Genomic DNA, 25,721 nt, shown 5'->3' with positions numbered 1-25,721 from the left:
AGGATGGCTGGAGCCCCTCCTGCCCCCCTCTTATGGGCGCCCATGGTGACCTCGTGAACTCCATGGTGAACTCTATTACAGATGTCCAAAGTGGTTTTAGAAGTAGTGAAGTGAATAATCTGACATATTAGAAAGTCCCTTTGTCTCACATACGTAATTGTGCTAATATGATTTTGGCTGGTTCATGCATAATAAGAGATGACTGTAATTTTAGACACGATCGTGCTTCAAGCAAGTTTCAACAAAAACATAGTCTTGGTAGTAGTGCTAAAGACAATTGCAAGTTCGTCAAGCTTAGAAATTGCAAACTTGGCCAAAAGTGTTGCTATAATCATACAGCTGTAACAGCTTGTCGCAATCTCGAGACACGAAATCACCTCACCCACCCTGACCTTACCGAAAGTGATATTTCCTCAAAAATTTGTAAACAATTCTTAAGTGGTAATTGCAGAGCTAGTCGCTGTAATTTGTTGCATTTATGTGAGTTCTACCTATTAGGTAAATGTAATATGCTTGAGTGCGATTTTAAGCATGCTGATGTTTGTACCGTTTTTTCCACTGGTCGTTGTTTTGGTTGCACTAAAGCTCATTTAAACAACGTGGTTATCTCACAATTTAATCGGAAGCATTTGGGGGAGAAGGAGGGGTGGTGTTAGTTGTCCTATGGTCACTTTTGACTCTTAAAAAGAGCACTAGAACTTACAATCTGCAATCGAATGAGCCCCCTCCGAAGTTTATACCACCACCCCTTCCAGAAGAAGTGCCTCTGGGACAAAAATAAATAATAAAACATTGAAGCCTTATGGCTTTTCGTATAGGCAACGCTATCCTCTGATCGTAGTAACTAGTGCATCTTAACACCAACTAGAAATTTTTGAGGGGGTACTCAAACCATTTTGGGAATAGTACGAAAAGATCACGCATTCTTTTTGCGTAATTCACTACAAAATCTTAATAGACACCGTCCATCTTGACCCCTTGGCACCCTTTTTGTATACAGTATAATGTTTGTGAAAATGTGTCACTGAAAGGCTTCAAGCTACAGAACCAGTCGAGTTATAGCATTCAAACTAAAAAAATCATTATTTTTGATAAAAATAATAAAATTCAGAGTTGTATTATTTTCTATAAAAATATCAAAGACCGTTGGAACTTTGAGGGACTTCTCATGCCATTTTGGCTAATAGTACATCCCCCATGGGCCTAACTTGTATTTGCTATGAGTTTGAGGGGGGGGGGCAGCAGGACCATTTGGTCTTGGTCACCTTGGTCTGGTCACCCTCCAATCACTTTTGACTCTTAAAAAGGTATAGAACTTTCAGTTTCCAATCGAAGGAGCTCCTTACGTAATTTCTACGACAAATCATTGTATAAGAAGTGCCTTGGTGAACAAAATAACTATTGTGCTGCCTATGATCGAAATTAATTTTATATTTAATAATTTTTATTTTGTATTTGGTTATTTTTTATTATATATTACTCAAAAATAAAAGTGAATACTTCCTTTCAGGTACTGTAAGTCAAAAAGGGTTCATGTGACGATTTCGCAGACATCGCAAATGGATACCCCAAAACCAGTAACCGTGCGAGTACTTCTAGATACAAAAAAAATTCTCGAAAAATGTCTTTTGACTTTGGACGAACTAAATTCACTCACATATTAATTTGTCTGTTCTTATTATCTGCTAGACCGCGTAGATTTTAAAATGTAAAAAATGTTATCATCATCAACGTTTGTTTGGTTATATCTCTTGGAACTTATCAGCTAGCAGAAGATAACGCACAAAATCATAAAACAGGCTTAAAATGAGCACAGTCAGTAACATTACAATTCTCCGTCTGAATATTGAGCCGAAATATTTTTTGTTCACGTTGGATTTTGAGTATTTTCAAGTGGTAAGAATAGTAAAGAGGCTACTTTTGAATTTAAAACAGTTTTCTTTTTTTTTCGCTAAAAAGATATCCTTAAAGCACCCATTATTTGACCATTTCGGTAATATGACATGGTCGACTCTTGGTCTTAAGAATACAACATTAAATGAGGGAAAAACTGCTAAAATTATGATTTGTCTACCATATTCTTGAAATAGCAAAAAAGACAATAGTTTTCAATTTTCAAGGCCTTTAGAAAAAGCCTAAGAGAGGCAAAAAGAACGTACGCTGTTTGATGATGGTGATGCCATTGCAGTGGACGAATAGTAATGTCAGAAAATTGAGAGACAAATAATCGTACAAATCTTGTCACGTGCAGCTGTATGCTGGTAACATGCTAGCTCTATGTATATCTTAAGACTATTACCTGCAGTAGGCTCCATGGTGACGACATGCTAGCTCTATGGTAGGTTTTATATATAAAACCTATCACGTGCATTATGCTCTATGCTTTTGTTTCCAGCTCTATGGCAAGGTATACATCTAAAACCTATCACGTGGAGTACACTCAAAGCTAGTGGCATGCTATCTCTATGGTAGGCCCCATATCTAAAGCTTACCACATGCAGTAGGCTCGATGGTGGTAACAGGCTATCTATATCGTAGGCCCTATATCTAAAATTGTCACGTGCAGCAGCCTCTATCCTGCTGACATGCTTGCTCTATGCTATGCTCTACATCTAAAGCCTATCATGATCAGTAGGCTCGTGAAGCCTTTCAAGAGCAGTAGGATTTTTTATTGCATTTTCTAACTTTTCGAAATTTGAAATACTGTTCCAGATCTTCGTGTATTTTTGAGGGCACGGTTATGGGGATGTTCATCAGATTGTGGTTCCACGAATTGTTAGCAACAATTTTTTGTCAGTTAACAATTTTTTGTCAGTTAACAATTTTTTTTTCCAAAGAAATTTGTTCATAACAATTAGGATGGTGGAAACAGATGTTAGATCTGGTCTAACACAAGAGCCATTTATTTATGTCAGGGACACACATAGGGCACCTAGCCTTAAAACCCCTCCCCCACGAAATCCTGAATCTATCATTATTTTTGGGCACTCTTTTCAGCAATAATTAAACAAAATTAGTTCTTCTTAATACTAAAAAAATAATATGTGCTAATGACTGGCTTAGGTATTGTAGACTACCAATTTTAAAACTTTTTGTATCAGGACCAATGATCTTCATAGCGCAGATTCAATTCAAATTTTACATACAGAAACTCAAATCAGCTGCCAATACACTTTTACGAAAAAATTAAGTCAAATCCATTATAACGGACATAGCTGAGAACCATTTAACTGATGACAACTCGGCATGGAGCATGGAGGCAAGTTTTAATCAAACAGTTCGTTGTAATAGAGCGACTTGGATCAATAGTAACCGAAACAACATTAAATCGAACAGAAATCATTATGTATATAAGTGGGGCTGCCCTTCCCTCAACCTTCACTCTGTATGCTAAAGTTTGACTTTTTGTCGCAATTCTTTAAGTTCTTTAAGAAATTCTGCTCAGACACAAGGCTCGTTGGCCTTGAATGAGATGTATTTTCAAACAATTTTAAAGCCTAAAAGTTATACAGATTTTCAACTGCATCTCCATCTCTAATTATTCGAATTTTATTCCTTGTAGCCATTCATCCAAAGCAATTCAATATAATTGTTTTTTTTCATCATTGTTTTCGGCCTTGATCTTCCTCCGCCACTTTATGGCTTATGGCAGAAATCAGCGCCAATCTACGGTCTGCTTTATTTTTTCTTCTTCAAATTGTATTTTGTTGAGGAAATTCATGCATTTTAACTTTTCGTTTACGTAATTCCGTCCGTCTTTTCCCCAAAAGTTTTGCTAAAAGTTTTCACAATTTTTTATTTTTATCCAAAAATTTCCACTAATTTAATTCTTGTTATTTCATTTTCTTTAATGTTTCTTGTAAAATTTCCAATATTTTGTCTTGAAAATTTCACAGATTTTTCATTTTGTCGATAAAATCCACAGATTTTCAATTTTTGTGGTAAAGATTTCACAAATTTTTAACTTCGGTGGAAGAAATTCATAAGTTTTAAATTTTGAATCCCAAATAGCTGTCTTGAGTCCACCCGAACAAAATGCAAACAACTTTCAGTCGAAGCTGTTAGTGGGTTACCTATCCCAGGTCCACATAATATTGCTTCCCTGATCCTTAAAATCCTTGAATTTTAATCCAAGGGATCCTGATCCAGAGATCCTTAAGGATTCTCTGATCCTTAAGATAGTGGGTTACCTATCCCAGTTCCACATAAGATTGCTTCCCTGATCCTTAAAATCCTTGAATTTTAATCCAAGGGATCCTGATCCAGAGATCCTTAAGGATTCTCTGATCCTTAAGATAGTGGGTTACCTATCCCAGTTCCACATCAGATTGCTTCCCTGATCCTTAAAATCCTTGAATATTATTAAAAGGGATCATGATCCAGAGATCCTTAAGGATTCTCTGATCCTGAAGATAGTGGGTTAACTATCCCAGTTTCACATAAGATTGCTTCCCTGATCCTTAAAATCCTTAGATATTTTAATACAAGGGATCCTAATCCAGGGATCATTAAGGATTCTTTAATTCTTAAAATAGTGGGTTACCTATCCCAGTTCCACATAAGATTGCTTCCCTGATCCTTAAAATCCTTTGATATTTTAATACAAGTGATCCTAATCCAGGGATCATTAAGGATTCTTTAATTATTAAAATAGTGGGTTACCTATCCCAGTTCCACATGAGATTGCTTCCCTGATACTTAAAATCCTTAGATATTTTAATACAAGGGATCCTAATCCAGGGATCATTAAGGATTCTTTAATTCTTAAAATAGTGGGTTACCTATCCCAGTTCCACATGAGATTGCTTCCCTGATCCTTAAAATCCTTAGATATTTTAATACAAGGGATCCTAATCCAGGGATCATTAAGGATTCTTTAATTCTTAAAATAGTGGGTTACCTATCCCAGTTCCACATCAGATTGCTTCCCTGATCCTTAAAATCCTTAGATATTTTAATACAAGGGATCCTAATCCAGGGATCATTAAGGATTCTTTAATTCTTAAAATAGTGGGTTACCTATCCCAGTTCCACATGAGATTGCTTCCCTGATCCTTAAAATCCTTGAATTTTAATCCAAGGGATCCTGATCCAGAGATCATTAAGGATTCTCTGATCCTTAAGATAGTGGGTTACCTATCCCAGTTCCACATAAGATTGCTTCCCTGATCCTTAAAATCCTTGAATTTTAATCCAAGGGATCCTGATCCAGAGATCCTTAAGGATTCTCTGATCCTTAAGATAGTGGGTTACCTATCCAAGTTTCACATAAGATTGCTTCCCTGATCCTTAAAATCATTAGATATTTTAATACAAGGGATCCTAATCCAGGGATCATTAAGGATTCTTTAATTCTTAAAATAGTCGGTTACCTATCCAAGTTGGACGTGAGATTGTTTCCCTGACCCTTAAAATCCCTGGATTTTAATCTAAGGGATCCTGATCCAGGGATCCTTAAGGATTCTCTGATCCTTAAGATAGTGGGTTACCTATCCCAGTTCCACATAAGATTGCTTCCCTGATCCTTAAAATCCTTAGATATTTTAATACAAGGGATCCTAATCCAGGGATCATTAAGGATTCTTTAATTCTTAAAATAGTGGGTTACCTATCCAAGTTGGACGTGCGATTGATTCCCTGAGCCTTAAAATCCCTGGATTTTAATCTAAGGGATCCTGATCCAGAGATCCTTAAGGATTCTCTGATCCTTAAGATAGTGGGTTACCTATCCCAGTTCCACATAAGATTGCTTCCCTGATCCTTAAAATCCTTAGATATTTTAATACAAGGGATCCTAAGCCAGGGATCATTAAGGATTCTTTAATTCTTAAAATAGTGGGTTACCTATCCAAGTTCGACGTGAGATTGTTTCCCTGACCCATAAAATCCCTGGATTTTAATCTAAGGGATCCTGATCCAGGGATCCTTAAGGATTCCCAGATCCTCAAAATAGTGGTTTACCTATCCCAGTTCCACATAAGATTGCTTCCCTGATCCTTAAAATCCTTAGATATTTTAATACAAGGGATTAGTTCCAGATAAGATTGCTTCCCTGATCCTTAAAATCCTTAGATATTTTAATACAAGGGATCCTAATCCAGGGATCATTAAGGATTCTTTAATTCTTAAAATAGTGGGTTACCTATCCCAGTTCCACATGAGATTGCTTCCCTGATCCTTAAAATCCTTAGATATTTTAATACAAGGGATCCTAAGCCAGGGATCATTAAGGATTCTTTAATTCTTAAAATAGTGGGTTACCTATCCAAGTTCGACGTGAGATTGTTTCCCTGACCCATAAAATCCCTGGATTTTAATCTAAGGGATCCTGATCCAGGGATCCTTAAGGATTCCCAGATCCTTAAAATAGTGGGTTACCTATCCAAGTTGGACGTGAGATTGTTTCCCTGACCCTTAAAATCCCTGGATTTTAATCTAAGGGATCCTGATCCAGAGATCCTTAAGGATTCTCTGATCCTTAAGATAGTGGGTTACCTATCCCAGTTCCACATAAGATTGCTTCCCTGATCCTTAAAATCCTTGAATTTTAATCCAAGGGATCCTGATCCAGTTATCCTTAAGGATTCTCTGATCCTTAAGATAGTGGGTTACCTATCCCAGTTCCACATAAGATTGCTTCCCTGATCCTTAAAATCCTTGAATTTTAATCCAAGGGATCCTGATCCAGAGATCCTTAAGGATTCTCTGATCCTTAAGATAGTGGGTTACCTATCCAAGTTTCACATAAGATTGCTTCCCTGATCCTTAAAATCCTTAGATATTTTAATACAAGGGATCCTAATCCAGGGATCATTAAGGATTCTTTAATTCTTAAAATAGTCGGTTACCTATCCAAGTTGGACGTGAGATTGTTTCCCTGACCCTTAAAATCCCTGGATTTTAATCTAAGGGATCCTGATCCAGGGATCCTTAAGGATTCTCTGATCCTTAAGATAGTGGGTTACCTATCCCAGTTCCACATTAGATTGCGTCCCTGATCCTTAAAATCCTTAGATATTTTAATACAAGGGATCCTAAGCCAGGGATCATTAAGGATTCTTTAATTCTTAAAATAGTGGGTTACCTATCCAAGTTCGACGTGAGATTGTTTCCCTGACCCATAAAATCCCTGGATTTTAATCTAAGGGATCCTGATCCAGGGATCCTTAAGGATTCCCAGATCCTCAAAATAGTGGTTTACCTATCCGAGTTCCACATGAGATTGCTTCCCCAATCCTTAAAATCCTTGGATTTTAATCCAAGGGATCCTGATCCAAGGATCCTTAAGGATTTCCTGATCCTCAAAATAGTGGGTTACCTACCCAAGTTCAAATAGTAGGTGAAATATTAGGGAAAGAATCATGCCACTCATAACAGGAATAAACTATGAGAAGACATCCTTATTCAACTGCGTAACTTTTGAATCTAGGAGGAGAACAGACAAGGAATAAAATAAGTACCCTTCCCCAGTCCCTTCCTATGAGATAATAAATGTCATATTTGGATGATATTGTCACAGGAAAAACAAAATTTGAACCAGGACAAATCAACACTACCTCTCCCTTTACAGTTTACTGATTTTCAAGGTTAGCTAACTTTATGTTTTATTATTTTATTTTATAAAATAATAAGTTTTTTATTTTATGTGTCACAATTAAAATTTAAAATCTACTGGCATCAACAAAAATTTTTGAATGACACATCATAGGCAGCGCGCCAGCGCTGCCTATGTAAAGAACGATGTGGGCACAATGTGTTTTTATTTTCTTCAGCCGGGCAATTCGTATCGAAGGAGTTGTCATAGAAACTTCGAAAAGGGCTCATTCGCTTGGATATTGGAGTGGCTAGGGCCCTTTTTAATAGTCGAAAGTGATTGGAGGGCAACTAGCCCCCCCCCCCGCCCCTCCTTCCCCCCAACACCGCCAATCAAAATTTTGAGATAGCCATTTTCAGCGTAGTTGATTGCCAAATAGAAAATATGTTTTGAGGAGGACACTCCCCCACAACCCTCGGGGCAAGGGTTTTAAGTTATGCCCTGAGGGCATATAAGAAAGATGTTGGCACAATGTACTGTGTATTATTTTTTCCTTTTAGAGCAGAGCACTTCATATGGAAGTGGTCGTCGTAGAAACTTTAAAAGGGGCTCATTCGATTGGAAATTGAGAGTTCTAGTGTCCTTTTTAATAGTCTAAAGTAATTGAAGGGCAACTATCCCCCCCCCACGCCCATAATTCCCCCAAACACATCCAATTAAAATTTTGAGATAACCATTTTGTTCAGCGTAGTTGATTTCCAGATAAAAATATGTTTTTGAGGAAGACACTCCCCCAAAACCCTCAGGGCAATTGTTTTAAGTTATGCACTGGGGGCATATCGGGTTTTTTGTAGAAGGCGTTGTCGTAGAAACTTCAAAACAGGCTCATTCGATTGGAAATTCGAAGGGCTAGTATCCTTTTTAATAGTCTAAAGTAATTGGAGGGCAACTAGCCCCCCCACGCCCATCATTCCCCTAAACACATCCAATAAAAATTTTGAGATAACCATTTTGTTAAGCGTAGTTGATATCCAGATAGAAAATATATTTTTGAGGAGGACACTCCCCCACAACCCTCAGGGCAAGGGTTTTAAGTTATGCCCGGGGGCATATAAGGTTTTTATAGAAGGGGTTGTCGTAGAAACTTCATAACAGGCTCATTCGATTGGAAATTTGAAGGGCTAGTACCCTTTTTAATAGTCGACAGTGATTGGAAGGCAGCTAGCCCCCAACGCCCATCATTCTCCCAAACACATCCAATCAAAGTTTTGAGACAGCCATTTTGTTCAGCGTAGTTGATTTTCAGATAGAAAATATATTTTTGAGTAGGACAATCCCCCGCAACCCTCAGGGCAAGGGTTTTAAGTTATGCCCTGGGGGAATATAAGGTTTTTATGGAAGGCGTTGTCGTAAAAACTTCAAAAAAGGCTCATTAGATTGGAAATCCAAAGGGCTAATATCCTTTTAATAGTCGAAAGTGATTGGAGGGCAACTAGCCCCCCACCACCCATCATTTCCCCAAACACATCCAATCAAAACTTTGAGATAGCCATTTTATTCAGCGTAGTTGATTCCTAGATAGAAAATATGTTTTTGAGGAGGAAACTCCCCCACAGCCCTCAGGACAAGGGTTTTAAGTTATGCCCTCGGGGCATATAAGATTTTTAAAGAAGGCGTTGTCGTAGAAACTTCAAAAAAAGCTCATTTGATTGATAATTCAAAGGGCTAGTGCCCTTTTTAATAGTTGAAAGTGATTGGAGGGCAACTGACCCCCCCCCCCCACCCATCATTTCCCCAAACACATCCAATCAAAACTTTGAGATAGCCATTTTGTTCAGCGTAGTTTATTCCCAGATAGAAAATATGTTTTTGAGGAGGATACTCCCCCATAGCCCTCAGGACAAGGGTTTTAAGTTATGCCCTTGGGGCATATAAGGTTTTTAAAGAAGGCGTTGTCGTAGAAACTTCAAATTTCCAAAGCCCTTTGAATTTGATTGGAAATTCAAAGGGCTAGTGCCCTTTTTAATAGTCGAAAGTGAGTTGAGGACAACTAGCCCCTTCCCCTACACCCATCATTCCACCAAACACATCTAATAAAAATTTTTAGATAGCCATTTTGTTCACCGTAGTTGATTTCCAAATAGAAAATATATTTTTGAGGAGGACACTCCCCCACAACCCTCAGGGCAAGGATTATAAAATGTATTACGGTAATCACTTGGCAAAAAAAAAAAAACTGTCTTCCTACTTTAGTAACTGAAATAAATGAGCACTTGAACAAGGTCTAGACCCTACTCATCCATCCAGAAAATTTGGAAATTAGATCTTTAAGAATGACAACCCCTCCCCCCACAGCCGTCAGGGCAAGGGTCGTCAGTTATGCCCTGGGGCATATAAAGTTTTTATTGAACGCGTTGTCGTAGAAACTTCAAAAGGGCTCATTCAATTGGAAATTGAAAGGGCTATTGCCTTTTTTAATACTTGAAAGTGATTGGATAGCGACTAACGCCCCTCTCAAGTCAACCATTTTCCAAAACACATCCAATCAAAATTTTGAGATATCCATTTTGTTCTACGTAGTTGAACGTTCTGGAAATTAGGTCTTTTAGGATGACAACCCCCTCAGAGCCCTCAGTGCAAGGTTTTAAGTTATGCCCTGGGGGCATATAAGGTTTATATAGAAAGTTGTTGCATAAATCATAGGCAGCCGGATCGCGCTGCCTAAGTAAGGAACGGGGACACTCAAGAACGAGACAAGAAACGGGGACTAAGTAAAGAGGAGGACACTCCCCCACAACCCTCAGGGCAAGTGTTTTAAGTTATGCCCTGGGGGCTTATAAGAACGATGTTGGCACAATGTATTATTTCTTAATTTTTTCCTTTAGAGCAGGGGACTTCGTATCGAAGATTTTGTCGTAGAAACTTCGAAAAGTGCTCATTCAATTGGAAACTGGAGTGGCTTGTGCCCTTTTTAACAGTCGAAAGTGATTGGAAGGCGACTAACAACCCTCTCACACCCACCATTTCCCCAAACACATCCAATCAAAATTTTAAGATAGCCATGTTGTTTAACGTAGTTGAAAGTTCTGGAAATTTGGTCTTACAGGATGACAACCACCCTAACAGACCTTAGGGTAAGGGTTGTAATTCATGCCCTGGGGGCATATAAGGTGTTTATAGAAACCGTTGTCGTTTCCAAAAGGGTTCATTCGATTGGAAATCGAAAGGCCTAGTGCCCTTTTTAGTCGAAATAGTCGAAAGTGATTGGAAGGCTTGACATTTTTATAGTAAAGATCAAAGTGGGTATAATGTATTATTTTTTGTTGTTTTTGTTGTTTAGACCAGGTCAGTTCGTATCGAAGGAGTTGTCGTGGGAACTTCGAAAAGGGCTCATTCGATTGAAAATAAAAGGGCTGATACCCTTTTTAATAGTCGAAAGTGATTTGATGGCAACTAATCCCCCTTCTACTCCCCCCCTCCCAAGCCTACCCTCCCACGCCCACCCTCCCAATTCTGTTCTTAAAATTTAACCAAATCAGAATAGTATAAGTGTATCCAAGCTATCAAAGAAAGTAAACAGATTTTTTTGCAATTGGTATCAAGTTTTCCATTTCAGGTCAACTGAGGAGGTATGAGACTAAATTAAACAGTACTATTTGTGTCCAAATTTTTAAAAGGGTGTATGTCGTTAAAAATTGCTGAACATCATTCTCCGGCAGGCCAAACTATAAAATCTTTTAAGAAACGAAAAGATTTAAAGTATTATTTTCTTTTCCCCTGAAATGACTATGTCAATATAAAACGAACAGAAATTAATTAAAAAAACTTTTCCCACAAAATAAGTTTTTCAAAGAAAAGTAAAGAACTCCATTAAACAAAAAATTAGCAAAAATTCAATCAAATAATCTACCAAGCGTGAAACTACCACAAATCAGAATCGATAAATAAATGAAACCCAAAACGAACAGAAAATTACAATAATTAACCGAGTCAAACTCAAAACGAGCAGAAATTAACATAAGTTGTGCGCAAAACCCCTATGCCTTCCCAAGTTCGGAACAAATTTGCCCTTTACTGAAAAAATACAAATGAATGTGCATTGTCAGTTTAATATACATATACTGATATTTAGAAATCAAAATGTTAATATTATTTGATTTATCAAAGTTATAAAAGTAAAAACATTTATATTTTTTCAGTAAAGATAAATTTTGTTCTGACCTTGGGCAGGCATAGGGGTTTTGCGCACAACTTATGTTAATTTCTGCTCGTTTTGAGTTTGACTCGATTATTTATTGTAAGTTCTGTTTGTTTTGAGTTTCATTTATTTACCAATGCTGATTTTTGGTAGTTTCATGCTTGGTAGGATATTTGATTTTATTTTTGTTCATTTTTTGTTTAATGGAGTTCTTTGCTTTTCTTTGAAAAACTTATTTTGTGGAAAAAGTTTTTTTAATTAATTTCTTAAGAAAGGAAATTTTTGCCACTATTTTCGATTGGAGTGCCTCACAGGGTTTCACAAACGAGGGAGAAAAATTATCAGTTTGATTAAAACCTGTTGCCATATTCAGACCAAATAATAATAATTATGATGCAGATCTGCAAATTAGACTCGCCCGATCCTTGAGTGGCCTTAAGTCTTGCACAGTCTATTTATTCATCAAACAGTTTGTGGTAACGAACTGTATGTAAGGAGCGATTCGGCTCAATGGTAACCGAAAGCTTAAAAACGAAATTTTGCTATCAATAGATAAAAAGATCATCAGATACAAGTAGATAAAAAAAATCAGCTTATTATGCTGATTCCAAATATATAAGATTCATCACGTTTAGTGATACCCATCATAAATTATGAGCTTGATAATATTTGCCTGGCTTTCTAAAAAGGGGGAACCCTCCAAATAGTCAAGGAATCTTAATGAAAATCACACCATCAGATTCAGTGACTCAGAGAATCCTATTGTAAAAGTTTCAAGCTCCTATATACAAAAATGTGGAACTTTATATTTTATAAAGAACAAGGAAGCGTTTTTTCCCCAGAATCACCAAAACTGAAAACGAACAGAAATTATTCCTCACTTGAAGAGGCTGCCCTCTCCTCAATAACTTGCTTTTTACGCTAAAGTTTGACTATTTGTCATATTTTTTTTAAGAATGGCTCCTAAAACACCGTTCTAGGCATTTAACCCCAGCCGGAAAATACCCCCCCCCACTAAAAATACCCCCAAGGAACACATACCCTGTAAAATATCCCCCCCCCCCCGCAGAAAATGAGATTTTCCAAATTTGAGAATTTTACTTGAGTTGTGGCTTTTTTTAGTTTCGTTGAGAAGTCCTAAGGAAAGGGATAAAGAGAAATTACACACCATAAGTATGTTAAAAACTTATATAGCGGCCGCCAAATAAAAAAAAAAATGAAGAAAAATATAGGCGAAAAATCATCAAAATTAAGCTAAAAACATGACCACAAAGTGTTTAAGAAGGTTTATCTCCTTTGAAAGCAAAGTTGGCGTTGGAAACCAACAAATTCTTACTGTTTAAGTTTTTACGGACGAAAGCTTTGTCAAATTCTATTAGTTAGTTTTTCTTATCCAAGTGTAAAACTACCACAAATCACCATTAATAAATAAATGAAACCCAAAACGAACAGAAATTATAATAGAAGACATGGATGTTTCTTACCTAGAGCAAAGATGTCCGTTTTAGAAACGCTCTGAGATGAAATTAGAAACGTTAGAAATCGGACATTAGAAACGCTCTGGGATGTTGATCGATTCTAACTTCCTTTTCATTTGGAATGAAGTTGCCTAAACTCACAGAGAAGCTTCATAGAATACACAAAACTACAGAATGCACAAAAAAAGATTTCAACAGTTTATATTTAAGATACCTTTAAGAGAGATTTGCTTCAATCAACAAGCAAATAGGTACAAACGAGCAGCACCTCAATTCAAACCGACCATCACCCCTAATTTTTACACCCCTAATTTTGGTGCCTTTGAGGACAATATCAAAGATAAGATTTATTCTTCATTAAATACACATACAATATTACATGTTACTATTCCCCCAAAGGCTCATTGGCCTGTAAAGAAGGGGGAAAATAAATGATTTACTTACTCAGAGATGAAAAACAGAAGAAAATTTAAAATGATCACTTTCTCACAGACAGAAGAGCAAAAGGAGAAGAAAGGAAAATTTAAATAAAATAAAAATTATAGAAACAAAAATAAATAGAATAAATAGACTAAATTAATTAAGTAGAATAAATAGACTCCAAACAATAATAAAAAAATGAAAAAATGAAAACACAAATAAAAATAACTTCTAAGAAGCCAAAGAATTTTTAACAATTTTTTAAACAAACCGAATGAATGGCACCTTCGAGCTGATTCAGGCAACTTAATCCAAACAATATGACTCGCCATTAGAGGATTAAAATCTGACCTTATGCAAGGAGTAAATGGAACTTGAACATGATTTGTCATATTGCGAAGATTATAATTATTATCATCAGAGGTCAAAGATAGTGGAACACTTAGGGGCCGGGGGAGGTCACCATGAAGCTGAGAAAAAGTAAATTATGCACATGAAAGAATGTACAGTGACTCAAGATCATGCAATGGAATAACTAATGAACGATTAGTCTCCTGAATGAGGTTTCTAGCTTTATTGTAAACCTTAGAAAGGGGTTTTAACAGTGAAGGAAAGGTTGACATCCACACTATTGGACAGTAAGAAACGTAAGATTGGATCAAGCAATGATAAAGGATAGCAATGAAAAAGTGATGAGACCACTCGAAAACGCCAAATTAAGCACCGAGCCTTCAATAATAAGAAAACAGCAGTGAATTAATCCTGTTCATGAGCCGAAAACGCCAAATTAATCACCAAGCCTTCAATAATAAGAAAACAGCAGTGAATTAATCCTGTTCATGAGCCGAAAACGCCAAATTAATCACCAAGCCTTCAATAATAAGAAAACAGCAGTGAATTAATCCTGTTCATGAGCCGAAAACGCCAAATTAATCACCGAGCCTTCAATAATAAGAAAACAGCAGTGAATTAATCCTGTTCATGAGCCGAAAACGCCAAATTAATCACTCGAAAACGCCAAATTAATCACCGAGCCTTCAATAATAAGAAAATAGCAGTGAATTAATCTCAAGCCCGAGGAGGGACAAACTCAGGTTTTGAGGTATAAATAAATCTAAGTTAGGCCCAGGGGCAAAAAATCCTACCATTAATAAGCCCAAGAGTAACAGTTGTAGCAATATCATTAAATTGCAAGGATATGGTTCGCACCCATGCTGACTCAGTAGAATAAACCAAAATTTGTGTTTCTATTTCAGATTGGTAGTGTCGATATTAAACAGATCTAGTTTTTAATTCAAAATAGAAAGAATGGCTGATGCTTCTAAGGCCGTTTGGTCAGTCCTGTGGTTGATACTACTGATCCTTATTGGCTTTCCTGTTGCTGGGTTCTGTGCTGGCTGGTATATTATATTCTCAGTTTTCATTTGTATAGAAGGCTGTGGGGTAAGTTAACTTTTACTATTGGTAGATTTTCCTTCAATAAATTCGTGATACTTATGTACTGTAGCGCCGACATCAAAGTAGAACCTAAGCATCTGTCTGTATTAAAAGACAATTAGCTTACACTCATTGAAAACAAGTACCGGATGACAGAATACATTGTACCTATATGCTTTGGGCTATATATTTGCTCATTAGGGGGGGGGGGTAAAGTATTTGGACAGCATGAAGGTAGAAAATAATTCTCACTTCATAATATGCAGAATAATTGTAGCTAACACATTTTGCATGTAGACCGACTATACTTTACCCATACCCCAAATGTGCAAATATATGTCCCAAATTTGTTTTTAAAGTATTATATTTTTAACATGTTTTGGTATTTTTCGTTAGGATTAACCTAGCTTCACTTCCTGAGTGTCGGCGCTATAATACATAAGTACTATTTTGGCATAATGAAAGATAACTCAGGTTATAGCAAAATAAATAAAATATTTTCCCGTGAACTAAAATAAACTTAGCCAATTTAGAGTCAGTTTTAATTAATTACAGTATTTATTTAGAAAAGAAAATAATGATGTAATGCAGTTTCTTTATAAATTGCCCGACTTGTCCCCTTAAGCATATGTTTACCGTTCTCCTATAATAAAAGGTACTCTTCTATCAGCAAAAAGGGCTGTTAGAAGGAATTACAGACTATTAGGAGGGATTTATGTCCGAAAATAATTTATAAACGATATTGATTTGCCAAAACCGCATTTGAAAAAATAAAGATCGAGAGCGTTTTTTTTTAAGGCGAACGAAAACACTCGCTTCTTCAGCACTTCAGCACTATAACGAAACCACCTCGTTTCTTCAGCACTATAAGAGAAATTAGAAGAAAACACAAAAAGAAAAGAAGTGGTGAACAGACAGCTTGGACAAAACCAAACAACACCTAAAACCAATAGAAGAAAACGAACAACCAAAAACCTAATTTAAAAAAATTAAATATGTATTTTTAATTCTTTATTTTAATTCTCCAAACACAACGGAAAACCAACAGAAGGTAAATAAAATCCAAAATTAGCAAATTAAAAGATTTGAAAGTCAAAATCCTAGTTGGAAGAGCGAGTCACTCACCAATATCTACGAATAGCAGACTCCAAAGCTCTCGCTCAGTACTTTACATTGCACCGAACGTGCGTGTTCTCCCAGAAATTTGCTTTGTTCGTCCAGTATTTTATCTGGCCTTAAAAACCCCCAATCTGGATTTTGTTTTTATTTTTATGCTTGAATGAAATACTCTTTGTATATTTACCAAATCCCATTGGAGGGCGAGAAGCTGTTTTTAGACCTTCAAAAGCTCCGCTGCTTTCTCGTGTATTAAAGGGGTGCTACCAATTTTTACAGCAGAAATCATGACATTAAGTTTAGCGCACTGGCAAACTGTCAATTTTTTTGAAACGCAGTTTTTCCGAAATCTTTAAAGTTCGAGTATTTTGAATATCTTTTGTCTTTTAGAGAAGTGTAAGTACGCGGATTGCTCCTTTACAGAGAGATTCATTATTTCAGTTGACTAAAATGTGCTAAACATTTTATATATTATTAAACATTAAATATTTTATATAAACATTTTTTATAAAAGTACTGTTCTACGGATCAAAGTTGAATTTAAACAAAAAATTTGCATTCAATTTCAAATACTGTTTGTTTCATTTAGAATCTATATAATTAATTTTCCCTATAAAGAAGGTGGGAATCATAAGGAAGCTCCCTCAACAATGATATTACTAATACTTAATGATTCTGGCACATCCTTAATTGCAAAATAGTACAATTAATAAGTGTTCGTGGTATTTTAGCCCCCAGTGTTATACCGGTAGGCCACAACGCCACTGGCGGGGTAATATACGGGTGTCACCGCTTATTGGAGGGGAAAGCCCCAGCCCCAAATTATAATGTGATGCCGCGTCTACCACATCGGTTCTGCAAATATCGGGTTTGGTACTACCCTATTTACAGTACACCCTGTCCCAGGGTATGGTAACGCGATCGAGTGGTCAAAAGGCCACTTTCTAAAGCCAAATGCACCCGCCTTGGGTTACGGCTAGAAAATCTCTAACTCTCTCCTTGGAGGTAACAAACCTCCCTGTCAATATAATAATGAAGATATCTCGTAACTCTATTCCTACCCTGCCTGGATTACGGAAACTAGTACACAGTTTGTAGAAAATACCTTATTTGTATTCTTCCAAACGGTCACAATAATAGCACAAAAATATGGTACCCCGAACGCAGACTAAAAAAAATAATAATAATGGGTACAGCAACTGTTCATAGGGGTGGACCTTCGCTTGGCCCAGCCAATCATCTCAATCCCCATTCAAAACCAATTCTATCTTCCCAGCCCTATTATTCAATGACTCAAACCAGGAAGTACAAAATAGAATTTAGTTTAAAGCTTACTTATTGCAAAACCACTATAGCTTAGCAACAAGACTTTTAAATTGTCATTAAAAATTATACTATAGGCAAATCTAAGCAAATGTAATTAGAACGAAAACAGTTCATTTATCTGAAAGGAAAAGAAACAGGGATGGAACCCGAACACCTCCCCCCGTAAGATAAATGACCGCCCACGTGCTACCTTGGTCCATCATTACAAACATAAACACATAACTTCAACTTTACAAAATCCATTTGCCTTCTCTCTTTCACCAGTGTCAGTGCTACTACTTCCACCGCTTGGCTCTGGATCAGTAGTCATCAACACGTCTCTACTGTAGGACCACCATGGTCTAAATCATATAGCATCCGCATTAGGTTTTGAAAGTTGAAGTCCCCAAGATTCGTAGATAATGATTGTGCGCAGGACAATCAAAAACAAAAAAATTTTCTCGCTCTCACGAATTTACATTGAGAGGAGCAGAGAATCAGTTTCTGGCACATATGATGATGTCAGCCATCATGAAAAATTGGCTGCACTAGCCTCTTAATTTCTATCTGTGGAAACAACCCCACATCTCAATCAAAAAGTAAATTGCCCCTTGGCATAATTTCAAATAATCTAAGGCCGAAAATGCAAAGGCCTGTGAAAACGATAAGGGTACTGGGAATGAAGTAAAATTTTGAGCGAACAATGAATCTATTGGAAATTCAAAGGGCTAGTGCTCTTTTTAATATTCGAAAGTGATTTGAGGACAACTAACCCCCCTCTCTCGTCCACATTTTCCCCAAACACATCAAATCAAAATTTTGAGATAGCCGTTTTGTTTCACGCAGTTTAAAGTTCAGGAAATTATACCTTCGAGCAAGACAGTCCCCCCACAGTCTTCAGGGCAATGGTTATAAGTTATACCCTGGGGGCATATAAGTTTTTACTGAAATCTTTGTCGTAGAAACTTGAAAAAGAGCTCCTTCGATTGGAAATCTAAAGGACCAGTACCCTTTTTAATAGTCGAATGGGATTTGAGGGCAACTAACACCCCTCTCACGCCCATTTTTTCCGCAAACACATCCAATCGAAATTTTTATATAGCCATTTTGTTCGCGTAGTTGATTTCCAGATAGAAATTATGTTTTGGAAGAGGACACTCCCCCACAGCCCTCAGGGCACGGGTTGTAAGTTATGCCCTGGGGGCGTATAAGGTTTTTATAGAACGCTTTGTCGTAGAAACATCAAAAAGGGCTCATTGGATTGGAAATTAAAACGGCTAGTGCCCTTTTTAATAGTCTAAAGTGATTGGAAGGCAACTAACACCCCTTCCACGCCCATCATTTCCCCAAACACATCCAATCAAAATTTTTAGATATCCATTTGGTTCCACGCAGTTTGAAGTTCAGGAAATTATACCTTTGAGCAGGAGACTCCCTCCACAGTCTTCAGGGCAAGGGCTATAAGTTATGCCCTGGGGACATATGAGGTCTTTATAGAAATCTTTGTCACAGAAGCTTGAAAAAGGGCTCATTCGATTGGAAACTCAAAGTACTAGTGCCTTTTTAATAGGCGAAAGTGATGTGAGGGCAACTAACCCCCCTCTCACGCCCACCTTTTCCCCAAACACATCTAATCAAAATTTTGAGATACCCATTTCGTTTCACGCAGTTTAAACTTCAGGAACTTATACCTTTGAGCAGGACATTCCCCCCAGACTCTTCAAGGCAAGGGTCATAAGTTATGCCCTGGGGGCATATAAATTTTTATTGAAATATTTGTCGTAGAAACTTGAAAAAGAGCTCTTTCGATTGGAAATCCAAAGGGTTAGTTCCCTTTTTAAAAGTAATTTGAGGGCAATTAACCCCCCTCTCCCGCCCACCTTTTCCCCAAACACATCCAATCAAAATATTTAGATAGCCATTTTATTCAACGTAGTTGAAATTTTTGGAAATTAGGTCTTTAAGGATGACAACCCCTCCCCCCAAAACCCTCAGGGCAAGGGTTGTAAGTTATGCCCTGGGGGAATGTAAGGCTTTTTACAGAAAGTGATGTTGTAAAAACATCAAAAAGGCCTCATTCAATAGAAAATTGAGAGGGCTAGAACCCTTTTAATAGTCGAAAGGGATTGAAGGGCAACTAACCCTCCTCTCACGCCCACCATTTTCCCAAACACATCCAATCAAAATTTTGAGATATCCATTTTGTTCAACGTAGTCGAAAGTTCTGGAAATTTGGCCTTTGGGGATGAAAACCCCCTCAGAGCCCTCAGTGCAAGGGTTGTAAGTTATGCCCTTGGGGCATATAAGGTTTATATAGAAAATTGCTGTAGAAATTTCAAAAAGGGCTCATTTGTTTGAAAATTGAAATTGCCCTTTTTAATTGTCGAAAGTGAGTGGAGAGTAATTGACCCCCATCTCACGCCCACCATTTCCACAAAAACATTCAATCAAAGTTTAGAGATAGCCATTTTGTTCAACGTAGTTGAAAGTTCCGAAAATTATGTATTTAAGGATGACAAACCCCTCAGAGCCCCCAGGGAAAAGGTTGTAAGTTATGCCCTGGGGGCATATAAATTTTTTATAGATAGAGTAGTCGTAAAAATTCAAAAGTGGCTCATTCAATTGGGAATTGAGAGGGCTAGTGCCCTTTTTAATAGTCGAAAGTGATTGGAGGGTGACTAACCACCCTCTCACGCGCAACATTTCCCCAAACACATCCAATCGAAATTTTCAGATAGCCATTTTGTTCAATGTAGTAGAAAGTTCTGGAAATTAGGTCTTTGAGGATGAAAGCCCCCCCCCCAGCCCCTAGGGCGAGGGTTTTAAGTTATGCCCTGGGGGCATATAAGGTTTTTTATTGAAAGCGTTGTCGTAGAAACTTCAAAAGGGCTCATTTGATTGGAAATCGAAAGGGCTAGTGACTTTTTAAATAGTTAAAAATGATGGGAGAGCGACTAAAGCCCCTCTCACGCCCACCATTTTCCCAAACACATACAATCAAAATTTTTAGATAGCCATTTTGTTTAAGGTAGTTGAAAGTTTTGAAAATTATGTCTTAAAGGATGGTAACTACCCTCACAGCCCTTAGGGTAAGGGTTCTAATTTATGCCCTGGGGACATATAAGGTGTTTATAAAAAGCGTTGTCGTAGAAATTCAAAAAGGGCTCATTCGATTGGAAATCGAAAGGCCTAGTGCCCTTTTTAATAGTCGAAAGTGATTGGAAGGCTTGAAATTTTTATAGTAAAGATCGATGTGGGTATAATGTATGATTTTTTGTTGTTGTTGTTGTTTAGACCAGGGCACTTCGTATCGAAGGAGTTGTCGTAGGAACTTCGAAAAGGGCTCATTCGATTGAAAATAGAAAGGGATGATGCCCTTTTTAACAGTCGAAAGTGATTTGAGGGCAACTAATCCCCCTCCCACGCCCACCCTCCCATTTTCCTTTATGTTTAAAAACAAAATGTAAATGTTCAAACTTTCGGGGCTACTTCCGCTCTTAAAATTTAACCAAGTCAAAATAGCGTAAGTGTATCCAAGCTCTCAAAAAAAGTAAGCAGATTTTTTTGCGAATAGTATCAAGTTTTCCATCTCAGGTCAACAAGAGAAGGTATGAAACAAAATTAAACGCTACTATTTGTGTCCAGACTTTTAAAAGGGTGCATGTTGTTAAAAATTGCTGAAAATTTTTCTCCAGCATAAAAATAGCAGGCCAAACTATAAAGTCTTAAAAAAACAAAAAGATTTAAAGTATTATTTTCTATTTCCCTGAAAAGACTATGTCAATATAAAACGAACAGAAATTAATTAAAAAAACTTTTTCCACAAAATAAGTTTTTCAAAGAAAAGTAAAGAACTCCATTAAAGAAAAAATGAGCAAAAATAAAATCAAAAAATCTACGAAGCGTAAAACTACCGCAAATCAGCATCGATAAATAAATGAAACCGTAACTTAACTATAAAATTCGTATAGACCTACCTTAGGTCTATTCATACCTGAAAACAATGTTCTAAGATTTTTCGGCACTTTCCCATTATATGGGCATTTACAAGGAAATCAGTCACGAAAAACCCGTTTTTGACGGGATAATTGAAGACACAATTTTAGAGTAATGAAATCCATTGCTTGGTTTTCATTGCGTATACGATATTTAAACTGTTGTTTTTTGGGGTTTAGGGGGGGGAGGGGAACGCACCTAGGTTAAGTTACGTATTTAATTTTAAGTTACGAACTTTATAGTTAAGTTATTTACGTTAAGTTAAGTTAAGTTAAGTTACGAACTTTATAGTTACGTTATTACTATAATAATAACAAAACGAACAGAAATTACAGTAAATAACCTCGAGAATAACCTTGAATATCTCGAGTTGAAGTTGAAGAAGTTGAAGTGGTATCAAGTTGAAGATTTTTTCTGAGTGCAGAATGTGCACTCAATGAATGTGCAATGAATAATACAAATGAATGTGCATTGTCAGTTTAAAATACCTATACTGATATTTAGTAATCAAAATGTTAATATTATTTGATTTTATTAAAGTTATAAAAGTAAGAACCTTTATATTTTTTTCAGTATGGTGCTAATTATGTTCTGGCCTTGGGAAGGCATAGGGGTTTTGAGCCCAACTTATGTTAATTTTTTCTCGTTTTGAGGTTTGACTCGGTTATTTATTGTAATTTCTGTTCGTTTTGGGTTTCATTTATTTATCGATGCTGATTTGCGGTAGTTTTACGCTTGGTAGATTTTTTGATTTTATTTTTGCTCATTTTTTGTTTAATGGAGTTCTTTACTTTTCTTTGAAAAACTTATTTTGTTGAAAAAGTTTTTAATTAATTTAAAGAAATGAAGCACTAAAAATAGTAAAATCAACTACATGTGGTAATACTGCTTACGGCCAAATTACTAGTCCTATATAATACACATTGTTAACATGAAAAGAAGTTTCCAAATATTAAGTGAGATTTATTTTTTATTTTTGATTAAACCTTTTTTTATCACTTTTCCTCATCTTATTGGCCCCCCGATTTCCTCAAGTTAGTTAATTTTCTTGTTAGCATGTTAAATATAAAATATTGCCTGATATATCTACGTTTTTACTACAAACTTTTTGCTAAAATTTTGCTTTTGATTATCGATAAACTTTTCAAAAACAAAATAAATAGTATTATTAATTCTACATTAGTCAACTATGTCAAAATATATAATCTCCCCCTATCGCTCATTTCATGTTTACCTTTGTGAAAGTTATGTTTTCTGAAAATAACCGCGAATTACATAAGAGAAGTGGGAGTCCCGAAACTTCTATAGAAAAATACACCTACATCTGGTAATACTGAGAGATACCGAACAATTTCCGGTAAAAATTTCCGGTCTGGTAGAATCTCTGAAAATTCCAGTAAATTCTGAGTTCCAGAAAATTCCAGTTAATTCTGATATTTTGAAGCTGTTTCTCTTCTGATTTTCCTGATCCTTCTAAATATGTTTACACCTTCTTTTTGCTGTCATGCATATTGACAGGCCCGTCGACATGAATTTATTTGGTGAAGGAGACTAGGAAACGCAGCAATATATGAAAATTGTATAAAATAGAATTCAATTTGGGAGGAAAATTATCGTAATCTGAGGATCTGGGGACGAAGGGGAAGCAGGATCTGAGACATCCTTCGTCTTGGTGCAAGTCAAATTGTACGCTATCCTAATAATGCGACAAATTACAATAGCTATAAACTGAATGCTACCTCAATTTAAGGCTGTTCGATACCTTAACTAATCACCGTATCTCGTCCATCACAAGCTTTTTTCAGTTGGATGGTAACACTATTCAGAAATGACTGGGTGGTCTTGCCATAACTTGTATAGCTTTGATAAGAAGTCTGAATAAAGGACAGAAAACTAAAAGCTGACACATTATTTCCCGGAAATCTTAGAAAAAACTATTTAACTTCTCTTGTTTTGTGCCAGAGATAGACATATTCAGAATTAATTAAACTTACATCATTAGAAAGCATATATATATTTTTTAATTGAACGGAACAGAATTTTCTATTTAAAGTTCAGGTAAAGGCAGTCCCTAAAAATTTTCTCATATACCTGCTTAGAAAACATTGAAAGTCAGCTCAAAAGAAGTATCATTGAATAATTTGAAAGCTTTGGAAGTTTCCCGTTGTACTAACTGCACTGATTGAAATCTTTTGGGCCACAGCAAGCACATTATTTATGCTCAAAGTACATTCAATTCAACAGCATTCTACTTAACAATTAGTAACAGATTATAGATTTTCTTTGTTTTAAACTAGCCTCCCGTTAGCTTTTCGAACTGGTGGCACATTTAAGATCAATTTTTACCAAAATTAATTGTGTTGCTAAGAAAATTTACTAATACGCCATTTGTCTTAGAGACTGTCAGCAAACACTGAGACTTGCAAAATGAGATTTACGGTATTAAACGTTCTTAAATATTCATGTTTACATTATTTATAGCTGAAAATATACTCTGACTGTAAAATTTAGCAGAATTTGTCTTGTCGATAGTAAGCTATGGGTACTGGGGACGTCAGCAAAATTTGACTCAGAAGGTGCCACTAGGTCTGACTAAGAGATATTCTCCTAGGATTAACTTCAAGCATAAAAGAATTAAAAAAAATCAAAGCAGATCGTTTTTTTTTCAAAATTTCGATTTACTAGGCCATTTAAGGTAGCTTCTTTAATTAAAAAAAGTTTTTTTCTTTTGTTTCACCAAATTTGCGCATTCATATACTTTTCAATTACCGCTTTCGATATAAATATTAACTTGTCAGCATTTGATTTTTCATCCGATCAGTATTGATATTTAGTATCGTCCAATAAAATCTATATATTCTCATACACAAAGCCTAAACTCGAAATAGATAACTTATTATAAAGGATTTTTTTCAGACTGTCACAGATATTTTACTAAAAGGAATCCAGATACCTAGGATGTGTGCAGAACATTTGATGAAAGGCACACCCATTCATGAAGCCTTCAAATAACTTGGGTATTTTTTGCTAGTTTTGTACTTACTAAATAAATTATTTTGCTACTTTGTTTAATGTTTTTGGGTCTCCTGAAATAGTAGTGAATAGGCATATATACGTTTACATATAGATGTAAAATCTATACGCCGCCATTACTTTGACATGGGTGACGCAGACGTCTGCATAAAAATGAGCGACAGAGAAAGGTGGCAAAGAATTCATGGCAATACATTTTTGCTAATAATAAACCGATTATCTGGTGGAAATATTCTATTTGGGTTCGTGTATGTTTTGGTTTATACAAAATGCCTTTAAGTGCATTTTAGTATGGGATTATCAGTTCCATTGTAACACTATCTTGGTCTAAATGAAACTCTCTTTGTCTGAACCCCCCTTTGAACTCAACCCTGTTTAATTATGCCTCTTTTGGACAAACTTCCATTCAATTTAATCCAACTCCCATTGAAATAGGCTTTAAATACCTAAAATCAATTCAAATCGAACGCCTTCAACTAAAAGCCCCCCCCCCCGTTAAATTCAATCCTTCCTAGTGTTACTAAACTTTCATTTAAATCATCCCTAATTAACTCAACAATGTAACTGAAAAATAAATAAAACAATTCATGGTAATGAACTGTAAGTAAGGAGCGAGGCCCAATAGCAACCGAAACCCTAAAAAACGGAATTTTGATAGCAATAAATACCTCAAAAGAATTCGCTTTTTATGCTTATTAAAAGAAATAACATTCACTAAGTTTAGTGTTAACAGTCAAAAGCTACGACCCTGCGAAAATTTGCGTGATTTTTGAAAAAGGGGGGAAACACCCACAAAAAGTAAAATAATCCTAATGAAAATCCCACCATCAGATCCAGTTTATCAGAGAACTATACTGTTATGATTCAAGCTCTTATCTACAAAATATAGAACCTTGTTTTTTGGCAGAACAAAGATCACCTATGCGTGTTTCTTATTTTTTCGTTTTTTTTACCAGCGGTGATCGTATCGAACCAATGGTCCTGGAAAATTGGAAGATAGCACATTCAAGCGACAATCAAAATTTCTTTTGAAAGTGAAAATCAAAAATTCTCCTTGAAAGTTCCCTTTTTGAAAGTAAAAATCAAAAGTTCGTGGGGGATGGGAAGGTGACTTCCTGACATGATTTGAAAAACGGTCAGAAATTAGATAAAATAAACCAGTTTTTTCAACTGAAAGCAAGGAGAAACATTAAAATTTAAAATA

General features: G+C 36.2%; 1 protein-coding gene across 1 annotated transcript; it reads left to right on the top strand.

Moving 5' to 3' along the window:
* The first annotated feature begins 1,825 nt into the window (after nucleotides 1-1,825).
* LOC148944173 (uncharacterized) lies at nucleotides 1,826-24,551 on the top strand. The gene is made up of 3 exons (XM_089100452.1): nucleotides 1,826-1,896; nucleotides 14,887-15,073; nucleotides 24,401-24,551. The coding sequence occupies exons 2-3, from the start codon at nucleotides 14,939-14,941 to the stop codon at nucleotides 24,494-24,496; spliced, it is 231 nt and encodes a 76-aa protein (XP_088956578.1). The 5' UTR covers nucleotides 1,826-1,896; nucleotides 14,887-14,938; the 3' UTR covers nucleotides 24,497-24,551.
* Nucleotides 24,552-25,721: the final 1,170 nt, after the last annotated feature.

Source organism: Artemia sp. Qi Xiang Cuo, chromosome 14 (genome assembly GCF_049724085.1).
Source record: "Artemia sp. Qi Xiang Cuo chromosome 14, ASM4972408v1, whole genome shotgun sequence".
NCBI lineage: Eukaryota > Metazoa > Arthropoda > Branchiopoda > Anostraca > Artemiidae > Artemia > Artemia sp. Qi Xiang Cuo.
This window is presented reverse-complemented; position numbering and strand designations above follow the sequence as displayed.

Excerpts from the sequence above, each read along its gene's own strand:
- LOC148944173 (XM_089100452.1), top strand. The coding sequence starts at position 14,939 with ATGGCTGATGCTTCTAAGGCCGTTTGGTCAGTCCTGTGGTTGATACTA. Across the intron at positions 15,074-24,400 it reads TTTGTATAGAAGGCTGTGGG|ACTGTCACAGATATTTTACT; the intron begins GTAAGTTAACTT and ends GATTTTTTTCAG.